Raw genomic sequence first — 26,528 nt, 5'->3', positions numbered from 1 at the left:
GAACCCCACTTGTGAGTTTTCAGCTACTGACGGTATTTTATTAAAATAAAAAAATACAACAATTTAACCGTATTTCCCCCAAGTCAAATCAAAAAACACAACTCCCTCCCTGGTGCTTATAAAATATCTGAAGTGCCCCTCCTGTTTGCAACACCCATTCCCCTTACAAAAACAGAAAATGGTATATTGGACTTTTTTCTGTCAATAACTACAGCAACATGGCACCACAAAATAGGAGGACTTGGGGACTGTTAGTTACTCATGAGAATGTGGAATTTTTCCAATATTAAAATTAAACAAAAAAAAAACAAATTCCACCTCGTTGTTTTAAAAACATAAAATGTTTTATTTTGAGATTTTTTTCCCATAATGTAACGTTAAAAATACACACAAACTTTTGAAACATGAACATGAAAACATCAAACACATCAGGCAACTGAATTTACCTTGTTACTATGGAGAGTCACTCGAGCATGCGCAGTCGTGTCTTAAAAAAAACAGCATCACTTGCAGCGTTTAAAATTGGCTAGCAACCCTGGACAACAACCATGAGGCAAGTTGAACTCTTACAGTTTGTTTTGGCGTTTTTTAAACTATTTTTCAATCGATATTGACTACATAATAAAAATTGTTGGTGTCTTTATTTCGTAATTCATTGCGCTAACAAGTTACAAGCTAGCAGGTGTAACGCTAATTACCGACCAAAAAGTTATACCCGAAGTCATACAGTACTTGTTTATGCTAAATGCTAAATTGTCTTTGTGCGCAGTTTGTGAATGAAATGTGATGAAGTCATTCTGAAATTAGGACCTCCATAGTGAGCCTCATGTGACTCATCTCAGGGGGAGGAAGTTATGCACCAAAGCCTCTCAGTTATTCTCAAAGGCGGTCTGTCCTGGGTACCCAGCAGCAGCTAGCCACTTTACATTTCAACCCAAGAGACTAACAGGACGGGACAGGCTTGAATTGGAGGTATGACTTACTTTTTTTTGTTATTTACAAGACTGTGTTGACACCGGACCAGTGGCTTTTCTTAACTAACACTCCTGGTTAAACAATGTTTGGCTTGTTTTTCACATATTTACAGTAACCTATTTCAGTCTTTGTAAATAGCCTCTTTTGTCTTACTCATAGCATTGTTTGACATGATTTTATGTCTTGTGTCAGGCTCAAAATGTGCTAATTATCATAGCAAATGCAAACAAGCTGTCAGTGTGTATGAGTGTGTGTATTGTCATGCTTAAACTCAGAGGGGCTGCAGGGGTGGTGGGTACGGGGTCACAGCAGGTAGTGGGAATGTGGCACAACAAGTGGGGTAGTGTTTCCTGCCGCCAACTCTCCCTCCATCATCATCCATCCCTCCCCCCTGGATCTCAGATCTGGTATTCAGCTGACTAACAATAGAAGAGACTCTTTCATGCTTGAACAATACTCTTAACCCTTGCCAGATACCCCCATGACACGCTGACACACACACACTCCATCTACCCCCTCCAACTCCTTGGACGTAGTGAGCTTTAACCACCCCCGACACACACACACCACCACCTCTCTGTCTTTCTCCTTCTAAAGGCTATACACTGACTGCCTGACAAGTGATGTGGTGTGTGTGTGAGTGAGAGAGAGAGAGAGAGAGAGAGAGAGAGAGAGAGAGAGAGAGAGAGAGATGTTGGGGGGGTGTGGAGAAACCGAGCGAAGAGGCGGGACTGTCAGCTATTCATGTGCGATCAGTTGTACTCTTGAGTGTAGACTGTACAGCATCAACAGTGTCAGAAAGAGAAAGGACGAGGACAGGAGAGGCTAGTTAAATAATAACAAGTCAGTCATGAGAAGCGGTGCTTTGTGTGCCTCTTGCGTTGAGCCAGGCTGTCTGGAGGAGAGGCAGAGGTGAACCTTTGGAGGAGAAAAGGGAGGACGTACAAAGCATCCGTGATAAACAGACTCGACTGTTGCCATGGGGGGCTCCCTCAGCCAGCACAGGAAGGGCTCCGTCAGCTCTCCAAGGAAGAAGAGCAGCATGTAAGATGAGATGCTTCGTTGTTTGTATGTTTGTGTGCGCAAGTTCTTGATGAGGAAACTTGTACAGGCAGCAGTGTGGATGCTCTTGGTCAAGGGCAGCAGATCAATTTTGCCCTTTGGTACTTGTGTTGTCTTCTGTTTATGAACTGAGTGCTTTTGTATCGAGGAAGGGGGAGAGGAGAGGAAGATAAGGGGTTGAAGGGCAGCGCTGAGACCTTGATGCTTCCTGTAGAGCCAGGGCTTTCCCTGCTGGACTGAGAGCACATCAGACTGCACTGCACACAGCCTCCTCTCCTGTCACGCTGTTTTGACTGCTATTTTGACTGCTATTTTGGTATTCAAATCTAGGGAAAAAGGGGAGAGGGGTACAGCTGATGACATTAGCAGAGAGGCTAATGAAATGAGCACGAGCTGGTCATGCTCCTGAAATTAAGGCAGGGTAGGTAGCCAATCAGTGGTAGCCATTGATTTTGACATTTTAGCAGCAGCTTTTGCTTTTACAAAGAGATAATGCTACTTCCAGCTATTAATTATGCAGCTGTGACCTTAATTCTAAAGTGGTATTTTAATTACAGAAGCGGGAGTTTATTTCTATGTAGGGATGCACAATATTAGATTTTTTGTGGATATCTGATATATAACAGCTCATTTGGCCGATAACCAGTACCTATATTGATACATCCACTTTTTTCCCGAAATAATTTTAGTGATTATGAAGTCACTTCTGTAGTGGAGTTGACATCATATTACGCATAAGCTTATTGTGATGGCACAACAGCAGATGGAGATGTAAAATAAAATGCTTTTCGATGTACATAATATTCATTTTTTGTGCAAAAAAAAAAAGATATTTAAGCTTAGGGTTGATGCTTTGTACGTGATTACTTTGTCAATAAAAATAAAAATATTTATTTGTGATATCAGCAGAAACCAGCATGTTGGTCAATTCTGATATTTCATTTCATACCAATACATGCCGCTACCGATGGCATGCTGATATTATCGAACATCTCTGTTTCTGTCTGAGCAGGTAGCACAGCTTCTTGTTCTGTTCATGAAGCGACATCCTCCCGACATCCTGTGCGATGTATGAACTGCAGCTGTCTTGAGTCTTTCGTCAAAACGAAGGGAAAGGGACTGAAGATGTTGTTGCTGAAGCATTTGTCAGGGCTTACAAGCACTTAACCGCCATGCTTCTATAATCCTTTGTAACAGAGAGTGAGTCCTTTCACTTTGTCCTCCCAGCTGATCCCTGTGATGCTTTAAAGCTCCTGTAAGCCCTTTGTAGCAGAAGGCTTTCTCGCAATACACGTAAATGCACAGAAATATCTTCTTCTTAAATGTCGCTGTGTTCACTCATTGATTCAATTCATGGAAAACAGCAGTTTTTGAGATATACGAGAAGCATTGCCGCCATGCACTGAAGCAGATGTTTTGAGTGTCGCAGGAAAACACAGCGAGTGACAGAAACAGAAGAATGTGAGAGCTTAGAGGGACGGACACTGAGTGTTTGTGAATGCTTGTTGTTATTTTGGTGTTTTTCTTTTTAATCTCACTGATCAAACAAGCATACTGTAGTCTTCTGCATCTGTGTTTGTGGAAGGGTAAGTGGGGGTTGGGGTCCTCCCTGTGGGAGAAGTGGGAGGCCAACCAATGCCGTGGGATCTCAGTTTTCAGCTTCTGGTCTAATTTTAGTCGGCTTAATCATCTGTTTTATGTCCTAACTGGAGCAGTGTTGGATGTGCATTGTACTTCCTGTTTCCCAAAACCCCTGAACATCCAGACAGTCCCTCATTGGGAAGACTCTGACCTGCATTTGCAGCTCATTTCTTGCTGCGGTGGTATGAATTTAGGCCAGGCTGAAAACTTTGCTATCTTTAGAGAGACACACACATTGTGAACACATGAAGAGACAGGCACAAGATGTGAAGATGTACATTTAAATTATGCATCAGCCTATGCTGACTAGGCTTGCCAGGATGAAAGTGAAACTCGCTGCTGAATAATGTTGAAGTGAATGCCTGAAAACGCTCACCTGTATGGTATTGTTAAAGATGATGTAGATAAATCATAGTTAAATGAAAGCAATTTAATGTGGCATTTTAAAAAGACATTGATTCTAGCTGAAATGGATTTAACAAGCAAAGAAAATGAATGGAAATATTATAAAGAAGAACAGTAGGGGGTGTGTTAACTCTGTGCTCTGTGCGTGCATGTGTCTACAGTGTACATGCACTATTGTCTGGGAATTGTGTCCTCTTGTGTCCCTGTTACAATAAGGAACAATAGCTCGGTTGGTGTCTGTACATGACCCCTCTTGGGTGAACCTCTCCTTTCTTTCTCCCTTGTTCCCATGTTCTTTCTCCTCTTTTGTTTTATCGTGCCTCTATCAGTTAAAATATTCAAGTAGTACGATAAGTGCTTTGGCTCCGTTCAGTCTAACTCTGTTCACCTCACGCTAGTTTTCTGCTCTGATTGCAGCTAATTGGGTGTTCGCTATTAAAGATGCAGAGATATCAGGGATGCAAAAAAAACTGTGCTTTTGAGAAGCATATCAAACACTTTGGAGCATCTCGCTCTGTTTATTTTTTCTCTGTGAGCCTGGTGTATCCTTGATAATGCTGGAGCATAAAGATCAACAAAAGATACACAGCAAATAGGATCAGCAGTGCTACCTTATTTCCATGTGTTTGGTGTCTAGATGCATGTTTTCATGGTGTAATACACTTGTGACCCTTTCCCAAGTGGTTGCCATGGTGAAAACAGAGATCCCGTCAACTCTATTTGAGCTCCCAAACTTATGTATTTCCCTGTTTTTCTCTCTCACATCTATGCTCTCAGCTCCTTTTGTCTTCTTTGCTTTTTCATCCTGGCATCACTAATTTACATCCTGGTGGAATTAAATTCCACTATTTTTAAAAACATAAAAATAGTGGAATTTAATTTTTTCTGTTTAAGCTGAGTGAGAGTCTAATAATGACCACTAGATGGAGCCATATCACAGAACAAATCAACATACATGACCCAGCAATATTATTCTGTTGACTAGATGCTATGAATCATTAGTAATAGACAGACAGACAGACGGACAGACAGACAGCAAGTCCATCCATCTGTCCATCCCAGGAGGGACTTTTTCTTTTACATTTGCGCTTATTTTCATGTCACCTGTCAAAAACCTACAGCAATATATACAGTTTATATAACATAATACACACCTATATTCATGCCCATACTTGTTTCCCCTAATAAACTTGCATTCACACGGCCAAATATTTATACACGGTAGACTGTGAAGTTGCAGCAGAGCATGGGCTGGGATATTATTCACAACTTCCCTTTGTTATAAATATCTTTTGTGCTGCTCTCTATTGAAACCATATACTCAACCTCTATGTATCTAGTATCGGCTTCTGAGCTGTATCCTCCCCACAAAAGCTTCTTTGAAATAACAGAGGTACCTTATGTACCTTGTTAGACTCATTATTTCTCTATAGCTGATGTCTGAGTGATAACACGAGGACCTTTTCTGCACCAGATAACTATGTTGCCACACTAAGGAAAACCCTGATCTGGCAGATTGTCCTATAGTCAAGCTATTGCATGACAATATGAATGCTTTCACTTTAAAAGTGATATATACTTTTCATTTTAAAGGTCCAAGCATTCAAAGCTGAAGCTCAAAAAGATACTCCACAACACCAACAATCCCTAAAGAATTTCAGTCAGAGTATCGAGGCTCTGGTGTGTATTGCACTCAGTTTTGGGAGAGACTTGTTTGGCTTTTTTTGACAAATTCTATATTTATGTAAACTTGGATAACTATGCTCACAGCTGTTTGAATTCAGACACATAGGCTAACCAGGAGCACATATACTGACGTGTTTATTACATTGCAAGTTTGCTGTTTGACATTTTGATCATATAAATGTTGATCAAAGTAGAAACATTTAAGGACAGTGTTTTCTACTTTCTTTGAATGAAGCTTGTAATTACAGCATGGTTAGTGCACAAGTATGAAATTAAAAGATTGAAAGCTGAAATTACACACTGCAATATAAAAATGGATTTTTGATGTATAAAAAAGGACAGACAACATTCTGATGACTGTTATTCTTAGCAGTGCTGGCATCAAAATGTAAAATTTGTCTTTGAGATGGTGCTAGAGAGGAAGATTGTGCAGATGTCAAAACCTGGGGGTTTGACGGTGCTCTGTAATAATGTATATGCAAATCCATCATTGCATACAAGTTTTCCTGATGGTGGCACTAAAGGAAAGGCAAGGGATCCACTAGCATGTCTAAAATTCATCACAGCAAACTGTAAATCCACCAAATGATGGTGGTGCTATATGAAATCAGAGCTGTTAGTCTTCCTCAATAATTACTCAATAAGTACTGTTATTGTTATTCCTCAGTATATTTTATATTTAATGATAGCCCATTTGAATTGTGAATGCTCAATCTGAGCCTTTTATTAACAATTACTATCTACCTGTACACTGTAAACATACCGGCTTATAATGCATTTCCCATGGCTCTTATCAGCATGTGTGTTTATACGTTCTGTCCACTAGAGGGTATTTCCAACATAACCAATAAACATTTGAAATTTGGGCTCAGTAATAATTAGGCTTTCACACAAAATTAATTATGTTACCTTTTCAGCTTTGAAAATGTTCAATCTCACATTACGTCTCCATGGGTGCATCACTTTCTGCCATTTCTAATGTTAGAAATTAACATTAGTACATTGAATGTGAGACTGTGAGTCAATAATTATATTATTAACAATAATTATTTTGTTCATCAGATGTGACAAAAGCATTTTGTTATGACATAAACCTAACCTAGCTAACGCTCCAAAGACTGTCCTTCAGCGCTGCATCTAATCTAAGTTTGTTTATCTGATGGGGAGTTGGCAATCCCCCAGGAAAGTTGCTGCTCCTTGAAGCAATTTTTTCCCAATGGCCACTTGCGGTATTGCAGCAAAAAAAATCCCCTATGGCCCAGGAAACATTTTCTTCATAGACCACCATTATGAAAGAGACGTCTGTAAAACTGCTGACAGGACACCTCCAACTGCAAACAAGGTCAACTGTGAATCTTTCCATGATGATTTTTTGAGCCATTGTGGTTTCATATTTGTGAAACTTTCCCTTCAGAGAAGAGCGATTTTAAAAATCTGTGACATCATTACAATGTAAAGTTTATGGGGCAAGCGGGAACTCGCTGGTGGGGCCAGAGTGAGTAACATTACTGCACATACTTAGTAGGCCACATATTGCAGCAGTAAACCTGGAGGCTAGAAAACTTCTTGAGAATATACACTAGACGAACAATTCCATAGCAATGAAAAGGTGCCGTCTTAGGTCTGCTTTCTTATATTCTATATTGTGCATCCCTAATGTATAATGTATATATTTTTAAAAAATACACATTTGAATAGTAGTTTCAGCATTAAATTGGTATTAATTTTTTTATTGTTGGATTTTTACCAATACCCCTATATGAAATTTCAGATTTGTGACCTTCTGTCATCATACAGGGAATTGAGGGAGCAGAGACAAACAGTCTGTGATAGTTGACACACACACACACACACACAACTAGTTATCTCATCCAGTATCGCAGCATCTCTGCTGCGGCTCTCAGGCATGTTTATCATTGCTGATTTATTCTTAGCTCCTAACCACACATGCTGCCATCAATCAAAATGCAATTGATGATTAAAGATGTGCGTTCTTGCTGGATTAACAGCCAGTAAACACACATAATAGCAGGGGTTCGGTGTGTGTGTGTGTGTGTGTGTTATGCATATGCGCACTCCTTTGCACTAAGATGGCAGCTGTAGATTGCAAATGTGTGTTTGCCACTGTTTCACTGTGTGCTATATGTGGTTTCAAGGCATTACATAAGAGCTGATTCTTTTCTGTTTTTCTTCTCTGTCTGTGGTTCATGTCTCTGCAGGGAGAGAGTCAGAGATATTCTCACTCTGTCCACTTCTGTGTTGTCTCTCTGTCTGCATAAAGATGTGTATTTTCTGTGTTATTGTTTGTCCAGAGAAGAGTTTACACCTTAAAGGTGTAGCAGAGTAAACAGTGTGTGCAACATAGGATGTCTCTTGTTTGAGGGGGGTTGTTAGCTTTCAACAGATCATGTCCTCTGCAAGACAGACAGGTTTGTCTTCTCAGCTGCACTGACTGAGAGATATGGACACATAGCAGGGAGAGGAGACAATGTAAGGAATGTTTATGAAAAACAGCAGAGCATTTCAGATTTTAGTCCTGCCCAAAAAGTCACGTTGCCATCCTTGTTACCCCTCCGTCTCTCAAGCCTCATTTTTAATTAATGCTGTTTTCCATCTGTCGTGCCTCTAATTCGCTCCATTTTTCAGTCCAGCTATCACAGATTGAACAGAGACTCTTTCTCTCTGTTCACCAGTGTGTGATGTTATTTTTGAGTGTGTTCATGCATGTACTCATCCCCCTGCCTGCCTGTCTCTGTGGACCAGCTCAGTGTCATCAGCGCTAAAGCTTCTGCCTTTCTTTTCGTGTTTTTCACATGTGAGCCATAAACAGCAGGAAAGGAACCTAACAGCGCAAATAACAAGAAAAGCATCTCTGCTGCTTCCCTCCTCTTTCCCACTCACCTTTTTCACAGTGGCTGAACCATCCTGCCTTTATCAGATTAGTCATGGTCCACGTTTTTTCAAAGAGCTCATTTCATCTGGCCTAGATGTGTGTGTGTGTGTGTGTGTGAGAGAGAGGGAGAGAGAGAGAGCGTGATGTATAAATGCAAAAGCCTGGACTTAGTTATATAAGCCATCCATGAACAGCCTCAGAGGCTATGTGGGTGAATGTTTGTGTGAGCAGTGACAGGAGCTCTCATCCAAATGACTTTTCTGTCAGTCTGATGTGTAGTTGTACCATTACTGTTGAATCTGGGTTTGCTGTATTGATTTGTTTGCTGTCTGGCCTGGATGTTTTTAGTGAACAGCAGATCCTCTGTAGGTTTGGTCACACATAGTGGAATTAACGGCAGGATTTACAGTTGAGATTGTATCTGTTAAAGTGTTGACAAAAATAGTGATTTATTCTTAACCCTCGTAATGTCCTCCCGATTGCCATACACCTTTTGTCTTCTGGGGTCATTCTGACCCCGCCCTGTTTTGACTGTTATTTAAAGCATATTGTAGAAATAGTTAATCAATTCTGTGTTATACCTTTAGTCTTACTTCAGTCTAACGCATTACCACACATTTTTCCCTTCGTTTTGGAATTTAGGGCCAATAGACCTTGTTTACATAAGCATAAAAAACATATTTTGATGGCAAAAGATTTCATTTGGGGTCAGAATGACCCCAAGGACAACACGATATGAAGCAGTTTCAATACTCATTTTCCTCAGTATGATACACTAGTTACTCTTTCCTGCTTGTTCTTTTTGGCTCTTTCTCAATGTTAATGTTTTCTGCAACTTACCAAGAAGTCGTTGTCAAGGTATAGCCTTGTTATGTTTATCTTTTAGTAAAAACTTTAAATTGTATGCCCTCTGTGTCAATTTTCCCCCATGGTACTAAAAATGGTATCAAGTATTGATTTAAAAAAAAAAAAAAATTGCACTACACTCTTGGAGCACAGAGGTACTGTTGTCACAGACAGAGTAGCAGAACGCCAGGGGCAGTGAAAGTGAAACTTAACTGTTTATTGGGCAGGGTCTAAAAGTTTGCGTTCACTCTCTCGGCACTCTGCTTCTCCTCACATTCATTGATCTGATCAGCTCCGACCGGATCAAATGATCAGTTATCCACGTTATACGTAAATAAGTCATGATGAGTTTTGTCTGCGTTGCACTCACAGACCCACAAAAGTGTCTGAATTTAGAGAGGGGGCTCAGGGTGAAAAAATAGTGACTCATACAAACAACGTTTAAAAAAGGGGGGACGTTTGCTGACACCATTCACCGCCCACCCCCTTTTGTTAGCACCAAACATACATTCTGAGTCTGCGGGAAACACTGCATATAATACTTACATATGGTACTTTTTTTGTCTTTGTTAAAAATATCTTTGCAACCCTGTAGCTGTAGTCTTCCTTTATTCATCCAAAGAAAACAGGCGTAAATGCTTTTTTTCTGCAAAGCTTTGTGTCACAATCACATGGTCTCTGCTGGGAGCTGCCAAGTAAACAAACCATTAACAACTCAAATTACCTTTCAAGCTCATTGTGGTTAGCTCGAACACATCAGCAAGTCACATGTAGATGTTTAAAGCTTTTCTTCCTTTACTTTATAGTTCTGGGGAATTGTGGAGCATGTAATTTTAGTCAGATGAGCTTTGTAGAGGGCAAAGTTTCATAAAAGGTAGAATATTACAGTGTTATTAGTTCAGGACATGCTATGAGCTTTATATCCCATCTAAAATCAACACATTACATATTTGAAAATTTACTGTTTCTGCCTCATCATTTCTGCACTGTTCTCTTTTCACCTCCTTTTTCTTGAAGACACAAACGTCTGGTAGTACGTCTGCCCCAAAGTAACCAGACGCTTCTTTGCCTCTTAAAACAGGAAGCATTGCCTCCTCTCCCCCCTCTCTTTCCTCACAATTGGCAAACCCTGAAAGAAAAGCAAGGAGAGGGGGAAGGCAGACTCCTGAGAGCGAGTTAGCAAACATGCAGCAGCAGGGTGAGCCGATATCTGTTAACCAGCTGATCGTCCACCCAGACAGACAGAGAGAGGAGAGGGGAGGGGAGCAGAGAGAGGAGTGACTACTGATGCTCCAGTAATCTGCACTGTGTGAGTCAGTGCTGGGGAGAGCAAAGCAGCAACAGAAACAGCAGCAGACACGTTTCCCTCTCACGAGCGCCAACAGTGCAGAAGAGCAGGATGGGAAAGCAGACCGGCTGAGCAAGAGGAGGAAGTGAGCAAGCCATATAGAAAGCTAGAGGCTGACGTTAGGAGGGAGAGAATACAGATCGACAGCTTCTTTTTGAGAGTCTCCTTTGAAAAGGATTTTGGCAGACCACTGATTGACAGCAGTGGCAATCTAAACAAATCCAAAGGAAGCGGAAGTTTACTGTTAAATCTTGGAGGTGGCAGCAGGTTGACTCGACGTGGTGCTCGACGTGGTGCAGAGATGTCCTGGTTGTCGCCGGTCCAGTGGGCCAAATGGACATGGTCAGCAGTGACAGGGGGCGCAGGGGACGAGGGGCAGCCCAGATCAGAGGACGGCAGAGAGGACAAGTAAGAAGTCTAGGCCACAATGTTTGTGTATGTTGAGAGACTGAAGACAGAGCTGGTTTATAGATCGTAAGAAATAACAGAGAATATCTGATATGGATGCAGTAATTGTCTTTATTTGCTTCGGTTTGAACAGCACTAGACTGATTGTGTGTTTGTGTGACGACTACAGATTCCCCTGAGTCATACTGACAGGTGGTACACACAAAGAGGGCAACGCACATACACACACACAAACTGACTGATGCTGTGGTATAATCTCAGATTCTTTCCTATGCTGTGGATCCCACAGTGGCTCGGTCATGCTGTCATTGGCTAAAAACAGATTCTTAGTCAAAATACAGACACTCAAACCACTGTTTCATGAGTCCCTGCTTTGTGTGCTTCATCCTGTTTCTTTATGAGGCACCAAACACTGAGGATATGACTGTCTAGGCTTGTTTTTATGTGATTGAGAGTGTGTGTGTGTGTGTGTGTGTGTGTGTGTGTGTGTGTGTGTGTGTGTGTGTGTGTGTGTGTGAGGGCTGTTTGGCAGTTGGGAAACAGTTGCTGAAAGTTGGGGGGGAAGGGAAAAAGCCACAGTTTCCAATGCTTTTGATTCTTTTTCTGTCCATTTCTAGTTCCTAAGTAACCAGCCAAGATTGTAGCTGCTGGGGCCATCACTGGGACGTGATTCAATGTGTGTGTGTGTGTGTGTGTGTGTGTGTGTGTGTGTGCGTGTGTGTGTGTGTGTGTGTGTGTGTGTGTGTGTGTGTGTGTGTGTGTGTGTGTGTGTGTGTGTGTGTGTGTGTGCGTGTGTGCGTGTGTGTGTGCGTGTGTGCAGGGCGGGGGGGTGTATGTATATTAGGATTAGCTCTGGCTCCAGAGTGTGTGAATGCGTTTCTGTGAACTGGTATCAGAGATGAGTGTGGTTGGGTATTGGCACTGGGAGCTTTGTTCGCTGTCGTGCTGCTTTTCATTAGAGTGCGGACGTTTTGATGTGTGTTCAAGTGGCTGGGAACGGACATACACACACACACAAACTCTCACTCTCCCCGTCTCTCCCTTCCTTTTTGTCTCTCCACAGTTTGGAAATAAATTTGGGCTGGGTGTCTAGGCAGCTGACACAGCAGACCAAAGGGCTCTGTGTTGTGTGTGTGTGTGTGTGTGTGTGTGTGTGTGTGTTTGTGTGAATAAGTCTGGTGTGTGTCGTTATTGAAGGGCAAAGGATGCAGGTGGCCTTGTAGGACTTCACTTCCTCTCCTCTCCCTTCCTTCGACTTCCTTTAAAATAAAAGCAGCTTGTTTATTTTGAGCTGCTTTGAACTCTGAAATCTATTGTTTTTATGTCACTTTAAGAAAACAGAAGATTGATATTAGAAAGCCGATACTTATTTGTGAGAAAGAATTTTACTCTGCAATGCTCAGTCAGGGCTTTTTCTTGTTATTTTAACATGATTTAATATCTGTGTGTCTATACATAGTTATTTAGACAAATGAACATATTCAATGCCTCTTTGTTCTTAAAGACAATAGACGGTTGTTCTTATGGCTGTAAAAGAGGCAGTCTGATTTGTTTTTATCACATGCTTTAAGTCACTTCATGAGAATAGTTCATTTTGTTTTATGGGTTATAGCTTCCATTTCAGCATGTTTTTAATATAAATATGTAAACTATAAACTAATATGCATTTCATCTTTAGTGCTTGGTAACGTCCTTAACATTCAGTTGTTGCTCTGAATTCTCTCTTGCCATTCGCTTTGTATGTTGCGCTCCTTTTCTTTTTGTGAATTATGTTTGTTGAGGTCTTTCTCTTTCTTTCCCTCCACAGTTCAGATTCGGAGGGGACCTTTGAGACTCCAGAGGCAGAGTCTCCAGGTGTTGTGAAGCTGCTGAGCCAACTGGACAACTCCAACCACACAGGTGAGGTGGTTCACCTGTTGGCAGCCCCAAGGGTCTTATACTGGTCAAACTCTGTCACGCCTGAACAATGAAATTGAATATCCTGTGTCTATACCGATGGAGTCCTGAAAATTGATATTGTTTACTTATTCTCTAATCACATAACTCCTTTATAATTTAAAATTTTGCCAAGCCTAGGCTGTATTTTATTTAGCAAAGTACTTGTATGGGTACCTTTGTTAAGGCATTTAAGAGTAGTTTAACATCAAGCTGAAAAGCACAGTTTCACTGCCCTCTCTGGCAGCTGTAGTCACACCCAACAGTGATGTCAGGTTTCCTGAAGTAAACCTGGTCATCACTGCAGCAAGATGTTTTTCTTTATTTTAAGTAAGGTTTTGTTTTTTTTATGGGTACCGAAGCTGAGGTAGCGTATCAGCATCAGTATTAAAACATTTCAAACAGTACTGGGTTGTGTTGATGCGAAAATGTCAACTGTGAAAAGGTCACCTCCTAAGTTTTACCATAATACCAGTGACACTCAAAGCAGTAGTAGTAGTACTCAAAGCAATGCACTTATGCCCTTGGACATCATTTTTCCTCTACAAATGTGATGAACATCAGCAGTCAGTTTGAAGCTCCCAGAGAGACCCACTGCTGTTCAGTCCACACCCCTCTGCTCACCCCTCCCCTTCACTGCCCTGCTTTCACCCACACAAACTCGACTACCACACATTACCATGGTAATAGATAGTCTGGAGTGCATCTTCTGCGCTGAAACCAATGCCTTTATATCACTGATGTTTGCAAATTCCGTTCCTCCATCTCCATTAGTTTTCATTAAAGTGATTGTACTGTACATACATCAGAATAAAACAGGTCTGCATGTTTTGGATGGCTCAGCTAGTTGAAACTAAACACGCTTTGACCACAGCATATGGGACGCTGTGCCAGATAATTACAGAGAGATTAATGTGTTTATTATTGAGTCTAGTTTGCAGACAATAACAGTCTCCCTTTCATGCTAAACCGGTCACATGCTCTGTGCAAAATCTGGGTTAGTTTCATAAATAAAAGATTGGATGTGTGGAGAAACCAATATTCCTTCTCACTAAAATTAGAAGGTTCAGGGGGAATCACTGTCATCTCGCGAATAACCACAGGCTACCATCAAACTGTGTGCACTGTTGAATCAGGCATAGGTAAAACCTTAGACAGCTATTTGTCTACATGTATACTGTCTGTTTCTCTCTCAGTCACTTCCCTCTCTGTCTCCTTTTCCGCTTTTTGGTAGGGTTGTGAAACTGCTATAAAGGCTGATGTTGTTTTTGTTGCTAGGCCACGTGGTGGTGTGCACTCTGCATGACTGGGTGCGGCTCCTCTACATCTGTTCCCTTTCTCCAAAGGGTGTGTGTGTCTGAAAGTACCCAGATTTTGAGCAGAAGCTTACATAAACTTGCATTAATTGAATGTATGATGTAATAAGTCAGCCATCAGCCGTCAGTCATGACAAACAATTTGAGAAGCTATTACCCGCCCAAGGTGAAACCACAATGACTTAATTCATGCTGTGTGCAAGTAGAGCAGACATACAGGAGAGCGTATTTCAGTTTTATTATTCTGTGTAGTTGTGTGAGTGTTACAGTGGGAGTATTTTTCAGTAACAGAGAGTCCTGTGTTTCAGAAGCAGTGTGACTCAATGGGGACCAGCCTGCTGCTGTGGTCATTAGCTAGCTGTTAATGGGATGTGTGAGGACACAGGATGTGAAGTGCTTTGAGAGGAAGTCAGCGGCCATTTTAAGTGTTCTAACAGGACGAGAGGAGGGACCGTCAGCTGAAGTTAAAATCCCTGAGTATCAGATAAAATCATTAAGTAGCCACAGGATGGGGGATGCTTTAATGTTTTGTAACAGAGATGTTGGAGGAAGGGTTTGCAGTGGTTCTTTCTACTTTTCAGGCAGAAGTTCCTCGGTTGCTGCTTGTAAATATGCGTCCTCATCTGAAACTCTGTGTTGTGGTGTGCTCCAAGGTTTTGTCCTGGGTCCTATTGTGTTTACTTGGCATAATCTTCCCTTTGGCTGGATAATGGGCTGTTTTAAAGGGTGTCTTTTAAAAAGACACTCTCCTGTCATCTTAAAGCACCTTTAATCTATATTTTTTAACAAATGACAATGTGAAAACAATGTGATGGTGCAAAAGGGGGTCGGCCAAAGTGATGAACCGAGAGAGAATTATCATCAAAATCTACAGCTCTCTCAACTTTTGGAGCTTTACAGTCAGTTTCAGCTTATATTGTAGTTTTCCTGCCCAAACCTAGCTGTTTTGGTTCACTCCCACCACTCTCATAGACTCATGTTGTTGGCCGCAGCAGTTTTCAGCAAAAAAAAAAAAAACCCTGTGTAGCACCAAACATCAGAAACAGTAGTTAACTTAAAAGGGGGGGTGTTTCCACTGTCCCCAATGCACAAAAAAGGTACTTTAAGGGCCAAAAATGACATGACTGGTAAAACTAAGGCTCGTTGTGTCTCAAGTTAAGACTAAATTGTTTTCCTCCCATCTTGACTATTGCAACTCCCCCTTCACCCGCCTCAGCAAAGCATTCCTGGATCATTTACAAGTGTTCCCAGTCTAGAGAGGCACCAGCCCATGTTAGAAATCTACTGCAGCCATCTGGCACCAGGTCTCTATGGTCTGAGGTCCTCTAATCAGGGTTTGTTGGTCATTTCTTACCTTTGGACACTTTTAAAAACACTTTGAAGAGACCCACCTATTAATTCTTGCCTTATATTACTTTTAGTGTGTAGGTTTTAATTTGTAGGATTTCTATTTATGTTGCTTTTTATTCTTCTTAAGTCTGTATTTTATGTCTGTTGCCTTTACTGTTTTATTGTGACGTTCTGCTCTTGAAAGGTCTTATAGAAACACAGTTACACACTTACTTTTCTTCCCTTTTCACAGTTCTTCCTGATGTTACAAACCACTTTCTGGACAAGAACTCTAACCAGGATGTCAGCCCAGTTTCATCCCAAGAAGCTGATTCCCTGAACAACCTCTCTGGCTCCTCATCTAATGACTGCAGCTTTGGTTTGGACCAGAACCTTAACCTGACCCTCAGCAGCAAATCCAGTCCTGGAGAGAGCCTCTCCCCATGCAGCCCTCTGCCCCAGTCTCAAGCCCTCCGGCCTCCATCACTGTCTTTCCTCTCCCCACTAAACAAGCCCGATCCTTGTGAGGTGGACGACGAGGCTCCGGTGACGTCTGACTCCAGTCCGGACTCAAACTTAATCCCAAGTCATGACCCTTATGTGGATCCTAATGGCAACATGGACTCCAGCGCTCCTAACACAAAACTGAGCTGTGAAACCAACGGCACAATTATAACGTGAGTAAAACACAAATGCACACAAAGGCCTCCACAGCCATCAGGCAGGGGCTGAAACTAAACTAATATGACTAACAGATTTTCATACTGCCCTTTCTTTTATGGCTGAATGAATGTTAGTGAATGCTCTCTTTAGTGCACAATGAACCTGAAGTGATCAAAGTGTCCTTATTTAAACTGACTGTGGTGGCCTGTTGTGTTTCTTTTAAAAGGTCTGTCAGCTGTTGTTTCTCTCCTGCACATCAATTCATTCCTCACCAGCATTATTCTAGTTTTCTAAATTATAATATAATCTAATTATATTTTATTTTAGAATTTCAGTTCAATGTATGTTCTTAATACAGTTTTCGGGGTGTTTTGTTTTTATTTTGCTTGCAGATGCAGATTTAGGGCAGTTTTTCAAGAATGGATAACTATTTTGTTGTTGCTGACAGAAAGTGTTCTTTGAATGGTAAACAGAAGTTGAAGTGTCAGACAATGCCCTCTTGTGGTGTATGTCTGTTAGTGTCCTGCTACAAAAGAATCGTCATTCATAAATCTATTATCCCCATCGAAAAAACCCCACCAGGATAATTGCAATTATTGGCTTTTTGTGGTATATACAGCAATGAACTAATCATGACTCCTATAGATTCAAATCAATGTGCACTGAGATTATTTTATTGATATTTTTAAGTTAAATGTGATTTCAAATAGGGAACACGACACAGGAACGGGGACTTATACAATGGGTATATAGTACATTTTTGCATTATTTTACATATTGACCACGTTAGGATAAAGGTATATACCTACATGGATTATTTTATCGGCAGTTGCAGTCCAGTCGCCCTTTGTTGGGGTATTTGCAATAATATCCATTTGATTGATTCTTTCTAAGCAGCCAAAACGATTTTAAATATTAATCCTGAGCGATTAGTTTATTCGTGATTTTCCCCAGATAAAAATGTAACAAAAGAGCAAGCAACTTATCTTCCAAATATTTTCATTATCTGTTTATGAATTTCATATCAATATAAAAATATTAAAAGATATTAAAAGAGTTTTTTTCCCAATGTATCTTTTATCACATTACTTTAGTTCGTGTAGGAGTTTTTAGAGATTTCATTTCACTTTCATGTCAATGTTTTGTTTTCACCAAGAAAAAAATTTCCAGTTTAACCCAATACTCTCACTTGTTTTATTTTTTATTCACTAAACTATAATAACCCTGCACTCACCTTGTGTTTAACCTAACCCCTGTCCCATACTCTCGTGTCTTTCCTTGCTTTTTCCTTACAAACCTGTCATTCTGTTTCCCTCCTCTCTGTGTGGCATCAGGACTGCTGAGCAAGTCCATTTCCTCTGTGTTCTGTTGTAAGTACTGTATAACTGTGTGTACGGTCCTGTGTGTGTTTGTAACCTCAGTCCCCTTGCTGTTCTTATATACGAGTCCAGGCTTACTCCACAGCCCGCGGTGTCTTCTACCTGGCCTAAATTTTTCTTCAATTGCAAAGTGAAGGGGGAAAAATAGGAGTAGTTTTAGAAAGTAGAGGAGAGAGGGAGTTAGTATAATTCCCTCTAATGCTCTGAACAACTGTTCCTGCTCTTATTTCAATTAAGGAAACAATCTCTTTCATTAATCTGCTTTTTTCCCCCCTGCGTAATTCAGCACTTTTAGCAGAGCATGTGAATTCAGCGCACACAGAGCACAGAGCAATGAGGTCTGGCTGTAAGGCTTTCTGTCTCTCCTGCGTCCTTTTCTCATTATCACGCCTGCCCACATGTACACACATGAAGAGATATGATCAGGTGTGTGTTGACACTGATGTTATTGAACCTTCATCCTTAGGAACTCCTGTAAAGTGAAGCAGAACCAGCTGATGCAAAAGGACTTCAGCGGACAGGTAAGAAGTGGTAATGTGTCTGCGTCCTATCATGTGGTTGTGTTATTAGAAAAACTTCATGCAGGCAGTTTAGTTGACTATATTTGTCGCTGTTACAGGATGACCATCATGGAGGCCACGCCACAGACGAGGAGAAGTTGGCGAGCAGTGCCGGCATCAAACCAGACAAGGACCAAAGTGGTGAGTAAAACTATCAATAAAGATTGATTTAAATGTTGTGACACCCAGTGACAGTGCACACTGATATAGTAGTGGAAAGCTAATAATTACACAAATACTACTACTGCTTTTACTAGTTCTAATAATAATAATAATACATTTTATTTGTAATGAACTTTTCATTTGAAACATTCAAAGTGCTACAAAACAGAGTATATAACAAAACAAGCATAAAAGCAAGTAAACAACTAAAGTAGAGTTAAGAGTTAATTGCTAATAGGGACCCTTCTGTGCAGAGATCAGATAACTGGATGTTAAAGTTCAGACCGCATTCTTCAGCTTACCTCGATCAATACTGCACAGCGAGAAGGTCATCTTTGCCTCACTGATACACACACAACATTAATCATTAACTTAACACATCATTTATCTTTGAAACTTGTGACTGTGAGGGTCATGAGCACCATGAGAGAGTGGTTGTTTAGAACAACAGTGAAGTTAATTTGCTCTGTTGTTTTGGCGTAAACAATCACATTCAGACTGAATGATCACAGAGCAGCAGGTGCCTTCAGGCTGCATGTGACAGTCTGAGTTACTGACTGAGCAGGTCGCACTGTTGGTGTTACATAACAGCGCATCACATGCAGCGGACTGTGGTGTTATTGTCAATGTTACTGTGAATAGGCCACTTTAAAAGATATACAGAGAAGATTTTTCTGTGAATCTAATTTTGTTTTTATTTTTTGTTTTTGATTCAGTTTAGTTTCAGTTAATTTCCAGAGTGGGTTTGCTCTTTTCATTTTAGTTTTTATTGTTTAAAAATTCCTAGTTTTTTATTAGTTTTATTACTGTATTATTACAACATGTTTGTCAGGGGCAAGATTTCACACGTTCAGAATAGGTATTACAATACAAACACAGCAGTTTATGAAGGCAATTGACTCACGGTCATGTAAGCAACCCCAGTCTCAAACCAATGCTTCCTTATGGTTGTTGTGTTTACAAATTTGATTAAACGGATACACGCTAAATCTAAAGACATTTCCCGTTTATTATATTGTAGTAAGTTTTGTATTGTTTCATTAAGTTTTAGGGTTTTTTTAGGACTAATTCTTATTTTAATGAAATGTTTTTAGTTTTGAGTTTTAGTTTACTTTCAGTGAACTATAATAACCTCGCTCACAGAAGTCTGCAATGGTAAGAGGAGGTGATAAAGATAAAATGCTGCAACAAATGTCATTATGACTTATTTTGAGTCATCACTAAAGCAGAAGCAAACTGCCAGTGGTGTTCCATTTTATTTAAAAGATAATATTTTGCATTAGTCATGAGAGTATTTCTCACTGCTGAAAATTAGTGAGTCTGTCTCATCCTGTGGCCGGGGGAAATTAAAATTTCACTTCTTAGTACTATATTTAAATTTTAAGCTTTTATTTTTTGCAGTGACTATGAGCACATCTGGTGGTTATAGTCATATTTCTTATGAGAAATGAAAATATTTTAGTACATTTCATTTATTGCCACCTGCTGGCCATGATGATGAACATCATTACCGTACCAGCCACAGCATCTTTTACTTTCAATTCTTTCTAACGTGTGTATCACCTTCCTTCCACTTCAAGACTGCCATGTGACAGCAAAACCTGATGACTCAGACTGCTGCTCTGTGGTAAGTATATACTAAAATCATCCTACATGTGCTGTGTCAGGCCCGTAAACAATCTGTTTATATATCATCATTGCAGTACACTCTCATCCTTAAAATGAAGAACATGTGCATTTGTCCCCTGCAATAAAAACATGAAAGAAGCAGAAGGTTTTTAACTTGATGAGCTACCACTCATAGACACAACAATGCCTTAGATAAAGTAGGTGGCAGTGTGCAACCTCAAAAGCAAGGGTTGCAACCTGCTGTAAAACAGACAGAAGATGAAGCAGGAAGTTCCACAACATTTCTATGATAAATTGATGCAGAAAAAGCACAAATTGGTGCATAGAAATTCAACAGAATGTAGGAAATTATGTTTTTAAATTCCCTGGGGGAGATCCCTCAGATCCTCCTCTTGATATTTATCCCGCCCAAATGATGAAAGAAAGACCTGTGCCCCTGCTTTCATGCTCCTGACATTTTTTATCAGAGCAGAGAAAGCAGCTCTGACCAGTGACCACTAGGTGGGGGTTAAATCTTCTTTTATTAGTTGAACTAAAATGTCATCATGGATTGCAGAGAAGATTCAAACAAGTCTAGACTTGTCCCGGCATTACATTTCACTCATCACTGTAACAGTCACACTGGCACATTGTGTTCAGATCTTAGTTTGTTTTATTCCCATTTGAATTTGTGATATTTATGTTACACATTATATGAGGAAAAAGTGCAAGTAAAGAAAGATGTACTATGTTATGTTGAAAGCTGCATGCATTATTATCTAGCACTTCAGTAAGATCGCCAGTCTGATATGATGACCTCACTGTGCTGCTGACAGCAGGAGGTACTTAGGGTCTGCCGCCATGTCCATGCACTCAGGTGACAGATGGATTTAGATTATTATTCAGGAGATTAGAATATGACTGTCATAATCCAGGGAAGGGCACCATGTGAGAGGAGAGAGACAGGAACGAGAAGAAGAGGGATTGAGATGTGTTTCTTGAAAGGGAAGAAGGGTATGAGGTAAACAAATAAGAGCAAGAGAAGTATGAGAGAACTGAGAGAGAAAATGAGAGTCCTAATTTGCAGTTTAGGACAGAAATAAATGTTTCTTTCTCTCACTCACTGATATACTGTAACTAATTGGAGATACAAACTATTGCTAATAACATGACAACAGTTTGGGCTTTTCTAAGAACCTACAGTTTATCAGGTTTCAAAGGAAACAGTTACAATTTGCTGCACAGAGAATTCTACAATTTATACTAATGAAAGAAAAATATTAGAAGGCACAATATTTAACAAAGATGATGAGAAAAACTGGGAAAATGGGGACTTTTTGTTTGTAAAAGGAATAGTTTTATGGCAGTATTGTTAAATGTGCTATTTGTTTGTTTTTGTCATAAATATCTTAATAAATCCTGAAAAGTTTAGGTGAGTTTACCCCTCACTATACTGCTGGATGTACAGTGAAGACAAAGGTCAACATTAGTGATTTCCTTCCGGCTTCAGCAGTTCGAGGACCCGTGCAAGCTGAAAAAGAAGTTGGAGGGAAGCGAAATGCATAAAACAGGAAGTCAGGTCCTGGATTCCATCTGCATCAGTGAGGCAGAAAAACAGGCCGTCCTCAGCCTTATTAGAGAGGAGGTACACACTTTTATCACACTTATCGAATATTAAGTATGCCATCAGTGTATTTGTTTTCTCCTGAATGGATAGTTTGTTTTTTTCTTTCAATGCACAGTTCAGCTCACTGCTGACATTTCTTTTCAGATCATCACTAAAGAGGTGGAAGCCAACGACTGGAAGAAAAAATTTGAGGACAGCAGACAAGAAGTCAGTGAGATGAGGTTAGAAAACCTGTCGTTGCATGTTTTTTATGCATCACCGTCTCTCACTAGCTTTGAGGGTGGTCATGTAAACTTTTGATAGACTGAAACGTTCCTATTTTTTGTTCCTATTTCTTTCTTTTAACAGAAAGATTGTTGCAGAATATGAAAAGACAATCGCTCAGATGATCGGTGAGTTAAAATGTTAGATGAAATGCAGCCATACTGGTTGCTGAATAGACTTTAGTGAGATTTGTGTCTTCTTGTACTGTGAGTGTCCTGTTTTACTGACTTAGAGGCAGAAACATTAGTCCACGTTGTCCTTTGTCAGGAGAGGTAAAGGGAAAATTAACACACGTTTCACTCAAGTCTCTCCTTTTTATTTCATTCATTTATTCCTGTTAATGTGGTAAATTTAATCACTGTTACCAGGCTGAATGTTATTTAGCACTCCACAGTAATGCCTCCTTCTCTTCTCAGAGGACGAGCAGCGCAACAAACAGAGTTCCCAGAAGGCTTTGCATGCTGTGACGATGGAGAAGGAAGCCGCTCTGGCAGATTTGAACTCCGTGGAGCGCTCTCTCTCTGACGTGTTTCGGCGTTATGAAAATATGAAGAGCACCTTGGACGGTTTCAAGAAAGTAAGAGGTCATAGGGCAGACGAAAAGTGTCGGTTTCAGGTGATCAGATAACAGTTGCACAAATTAGAGGGCTGTAAGAGGATTAACGACAGAACGGAAGGCATCCTGTGATTAGGGGCAGTGGTCGCTTAGAGGTGAGAGCTGCAGGGGTTTACATTGAAGGTCACCAGATAAATTCAGCCCTAATGAATAACACACAGTTCTCTTAAACCCCTCAATTACAACAGTTTACCCCCAAGACGTGATCCCGCGGCTGGTTTAGAGTGGCAATAATGGTTGTTTTTGTGTCCTTGCACAGAATGAAGAGGTGCTGAAGAAATGTGCTCAGGAGTATCTGGCCAGAGTCAAGCAGGAGGAACAGAGATACCACACACTTAAACTCCACGCTGAGGAGAAACTAGACAAGTATGTGAAGTTGGCTATAACAAAATAAATACTTTTACTGGTTTGAGATGTTGTTGATTTCCCTCATTCATTGAATCTCTCAGGGCCAATGAGGAGATTGCTCAGGTGCGTGCAAAGGCAAGTTCAGAGAACATGGCGTTGACCGCCAGTTTGAGGAAGGAACAGATGAAGAACGAGTCTCTGGAACAAGCTCTGCTGCAGAAGGTAACACGCATCCTCGTCTTTCTGATTCTAGATGAAACTTTTAGCTCCTAACCCTTTGACAGCTGAGCAAATTGGCAGGATTTCTCTCAAAAACATGGAAGGAGGACAACAAGCAACTTAAAAAATAGCAAGAAATTTAGAAATTAAAAAAAAAAATGAAGAATTTAGAAAATTACCTGAAAGGAAAAAAAGACAAAAGTTAAAATAAAATAAAATGACCTCAAGAAAGCGCTTTTCATTCTGTAACATCTTAAATATGTAAGTATGAGAACTTTTTTGATAATATCTAATAATTCCCCCTTAGCCAATTTTCATTTCCTTGTCACCTTTTACTTATTTTTTTGCAGTTTGCAGAACATTTCTTACCAAGTTGCTCATTAAGTTTTTAACAGAAATCAAACCAAAAAGAAAACTTTTTGATTCAGGTGTTAAAGGGTTAAAGGCAAACAATGCAGGATTTGTGTCACTGCTTTTATACACAACATTCAAACTTGGCCCCTCTTCCTCGGCTCAAGACACAGAGCAGTGGTGGTCAAACGAGCTTGAGAGTGAATGAAGAGGGGGAGGGGAGAACAAAGCAGTGAATGAGAGAAATAAAGTTATTTTGTGATCTATTGTTGATCATTCTTGTTGTTATTATTAATTTTTATTTATTTATAGTATTATTATTATTGTTGTGATTAATTGTTTCCTGCTAGTTACATCCTAAAGCACAAATATAGAACACCCACACCTCAGCACAGCCCTCCGGGAAGGTGCTGCATTGCCAGATTTTGTGTGAATTCAGCTGAAGAGCATGCTCTGTTTGGGTCCTCTGCTCCGTCTGTGTGTGTGTGTGTGTGTGTGTGTGTGTGTGTGTGTGTGTGTGTGTGTGTGTCCTAAACAAATCAAAATAAGAAAATACAGGCAGAGGGCAGATTCCTGAAGAAAAATACATGGCACACACTGCTAGTGGGTCATAAGTAATGATTAAGAGGAATACGTTTTGTGTGCGCCTTTTTTTTTTTCTTCGAAATTCCTGCATAGTACGCCTTCAGTAATACTTGATACAACATATTTACCATCTTTTTATGCTGTTTTTTGTGCTGTAATTGAATATTTAGAGATGTATTAGGTGTACTTATTGGTCCTTATTTGTGTTGTCATAGAATCAAGAGATGGAGGAACTTACCAAGATCTGTGATGAGCTGATCGCCAAAATGGGAAAAATAGACTGAGAGAAACTTCCTGTGAATCAGACACTACCGTCCCTCCGGTCCTGCCTAACAGCGACGCCCTGTGCATGCCCCCCGCTGAGAAGCAGCTCTTGTACCCTCTGCCAGCCCTGCATCACAGAGACTGTCTATGTACAGATGTCTAAAGTAACTTCCTGTGTACTAAAATTGCACTACTTTTGACCTGAATCAAGAAGGTTTTTCTGTACATGCTAATTATTTCTCAGTCTGGGACTCTGTTATATGTGTGTGGACACGTTGTTTTGTTTGCATTTTTGCCAGTTGTGACGCAACGTGGACCTCGTGTGCTTTCGCTCATCATGCCAGCAAGCAACAACCAGCTTGTGACTCAAGTTACATTCCCAGCAGCTTAACGGCTAAATTCCCAGCAACCCCTCCAACAGGATGACATCGTGCAGGCGGCATCATGCAGGCGGGGGTTGTTTTAGAGTTACATTTAGGTATACAGAGTATTTCAATGGGCTTTTAAAAGGATTGTTTTATATTAAAGCAGCAATCCTTTAAATGTATTTTTCTATGAAGTAAACAAGGACTTTACTCTGAAAGAGCAACGCTCAGGGGTATTGTGTGGGGCAGAATGAGGTCAAAGTTAAAGTCAGGCTGCACAAAAACTGGAGGAAAGGATTTAGGATTGTTTGAGGACACACAGTCGTCCTCAGAGGCCTCGGTTTGTTCATGAGAAACACTAAAGCCTGAAAGAGTCTGAACCACGTGTCGGTGAAACTAGTGCTGCAAATAATTCAAAGCATTTACTTCACCGGGGGTCTGGACACTGTGTTTATCAGTCACAGAGAAGTATAATAACCTGACAATCATAGATTTTCCTGTGGTTACATAAACTTTGTGGCGTTGTCTTTTCAAATCCACAAAGTCAATAAAAAGAAAACTTCATCCTGAAGTGTAAAGAGTAAAAAGGCTAAATCAACACTTATCATCACTTAACTATCATGTGTTAAGAATCCTGAACAACTGGAAAACTTAAAAACAGTGACTCTATATTTTTGGCAGATATTTAAAACTATTATAAGAGTAGCAAGTGCTGCAATATGTCAATAATAAGTTTTTCTTCTTTTTAAACGTACACTGTGTCTCAGACTGAGTGTCCACTAATCATGTGTACCTCCCATCATGTAGGAAACTACGAGTTTTAGGAGCTTTTCGTCTGTTGCTCATGTGTGATAAAGACGTGAACTCTCACGCCTGTATTTACAGCACAGCACCAGTTATTTAGCAGATGTATCTGTTTCTTTGCATGATTATTTTCATACCTTTATGTTTCTCAAAATGCAGGTTGTTTCAGTAACACAGCCATAAAACTAGTTGTGTAGCAATGAGTTACGAGGCTGTGACATAGTAACTGGGTATCAGTGAAATATTTCAGAACTTGTGCCAATGTGATTTCTGAGTATAGGTTCTAATGAGAAAAAAGCGAAAAAAATGTTTTCAATACTTACAATTTTCTACATAGGAAATTTTCTTTCCATTGAAAAATATAAGCCAAACATCTCCACAACATTGATATTTTTTGAAGGCTTAACAAAAACCTACAATATGCCTCAATAAAATAGAGTACATAATAAGAAAATCTGATTTAAATCAGGCAATATTTGGTCAAAGAAACGGAAAAAAAGACTAAAAATCTGACTTCGCATTTACTTAAATCTTGAAAAATTTTCCATTCCTTGATAGTCACTATTGAAAAAGTTGAAATATCTGTATTGATAGCTAGACTCTTAACCACCATGTATATCCACATGAGGTGCCACAGTTTATATTTGTGCCATTCTAATGTCACATTAGCTCTCGCCACGCAACTGGTTTGTGTTTGCTTTACAATATAATGTTTTGTCACTTTAGCTGCTTTCTTGAATTATTGTTTGTACATGTATTTGTATATTAGGAATGGTGATCTCACACTTGTGTTGACAGATTGAGGACTAACAGCGTGAGTGTGTGTACACTTATCTGAATAAACATAAATATAATTTGTTCTACTACAA

At 40.1% G+C, this 26,528-nt stretch overlaps 1 protein-coding gene across 3 annotated transcripts; it reads left to right on the top strand.

Annotated features, from left to right (window-relative positions):
- The first annotated feature begins 1,742 nt into the window (after nt 1-1,742).
- On the top strand, nt 1,743-26,528 carry LOC121944476 (transforming acidic coiled-coil-containing protein 1-like). Of its 3 annotated transcripts, none has more exons than XM_042488282.2 (13): nt 1,743-2,019; nt 13,072-13,163; nt 16,098-16,521; nt 18,353-18,407; nt 18,506-18,587; nt 20,189-20,235; nt 21,727-21,861; nt 21,988-22,064; nt 22,192-22,235; nt 22,524-22,684; nt 22,983-23,089; nt 23,173-23,293; nt 24,442-26,528. In XM_042488282.2, the coding sequence occupies exons 1-13, from the start codon at nt 1,955-1,957 to the stop codon at nt 24,508-24,510; spliced, it is 1,479 nt and encodes a 492-aa protein (XP_042344216.2). In that variant the 5' UTR covers nt 1,743-1,954; the 3' UTR covers nt 24,511-26,528. The 3 variants fall into 3 exon arrangements, with proteins under 3 accessions (XP_042344216.2, XP_042344215.2, XP_042344214.2); XM_042488281.2 differs by lacking the exon at nt 1,743-2,019 and adding an exon at nt 10,708-11,264 and having other exon boundaries at nt 21,730-21,861; XM_042488280.2 differs by lacking the exon at nt 1,743-2,019 and adding an exon at nt 10,709-11,264.

The sequence above is a fragment of the Plectropomus leopardus genome, chromosome 4, assembly GCF_026936395.1.
Source record: "Plectropomus leopardus strain MGB_pleo_1.0 chromosome 4, ASM2693639v1, whole genome shotgun sequence".
Lineage (NCBI taxonomy): Eukaryota > Metazoa > Chordata > Actinopteri > Perciformes > Serranidae > Plectropomus > Plectropomus leopardus.
This window is presented reverse-complemented; position numbering and strand designations above follow the sequence as displayed.

What these genes read in the sequence shown, in the direction of transcription:
- LOC121944476 (XM_042488280.2), top strand. Translation starts at nt 11,158, where the DNA reads ATGTCCTGGTTGTCGCCGGTCCAGTGGGCCAAATGGACATGGTCAGCA. An exon ending in GGACAACTCCAACCACACAG is followed by an intron (nt 13,164 to 16,097) that starts GTGAGGTGGTTC and finishes CCCTTTTCACAG; the next exon opens with TTCTTCCTGATGTTACAAAC. An exon ending in GCTGAGGAGAAACTAGACAA is followed by an intron (nt 23,090 to 23,172) that starts GTATGTGAAGTT and finishes TGAATCTCTCAG; the next exon opens with GGCCAATGAGGAGATTGCTC.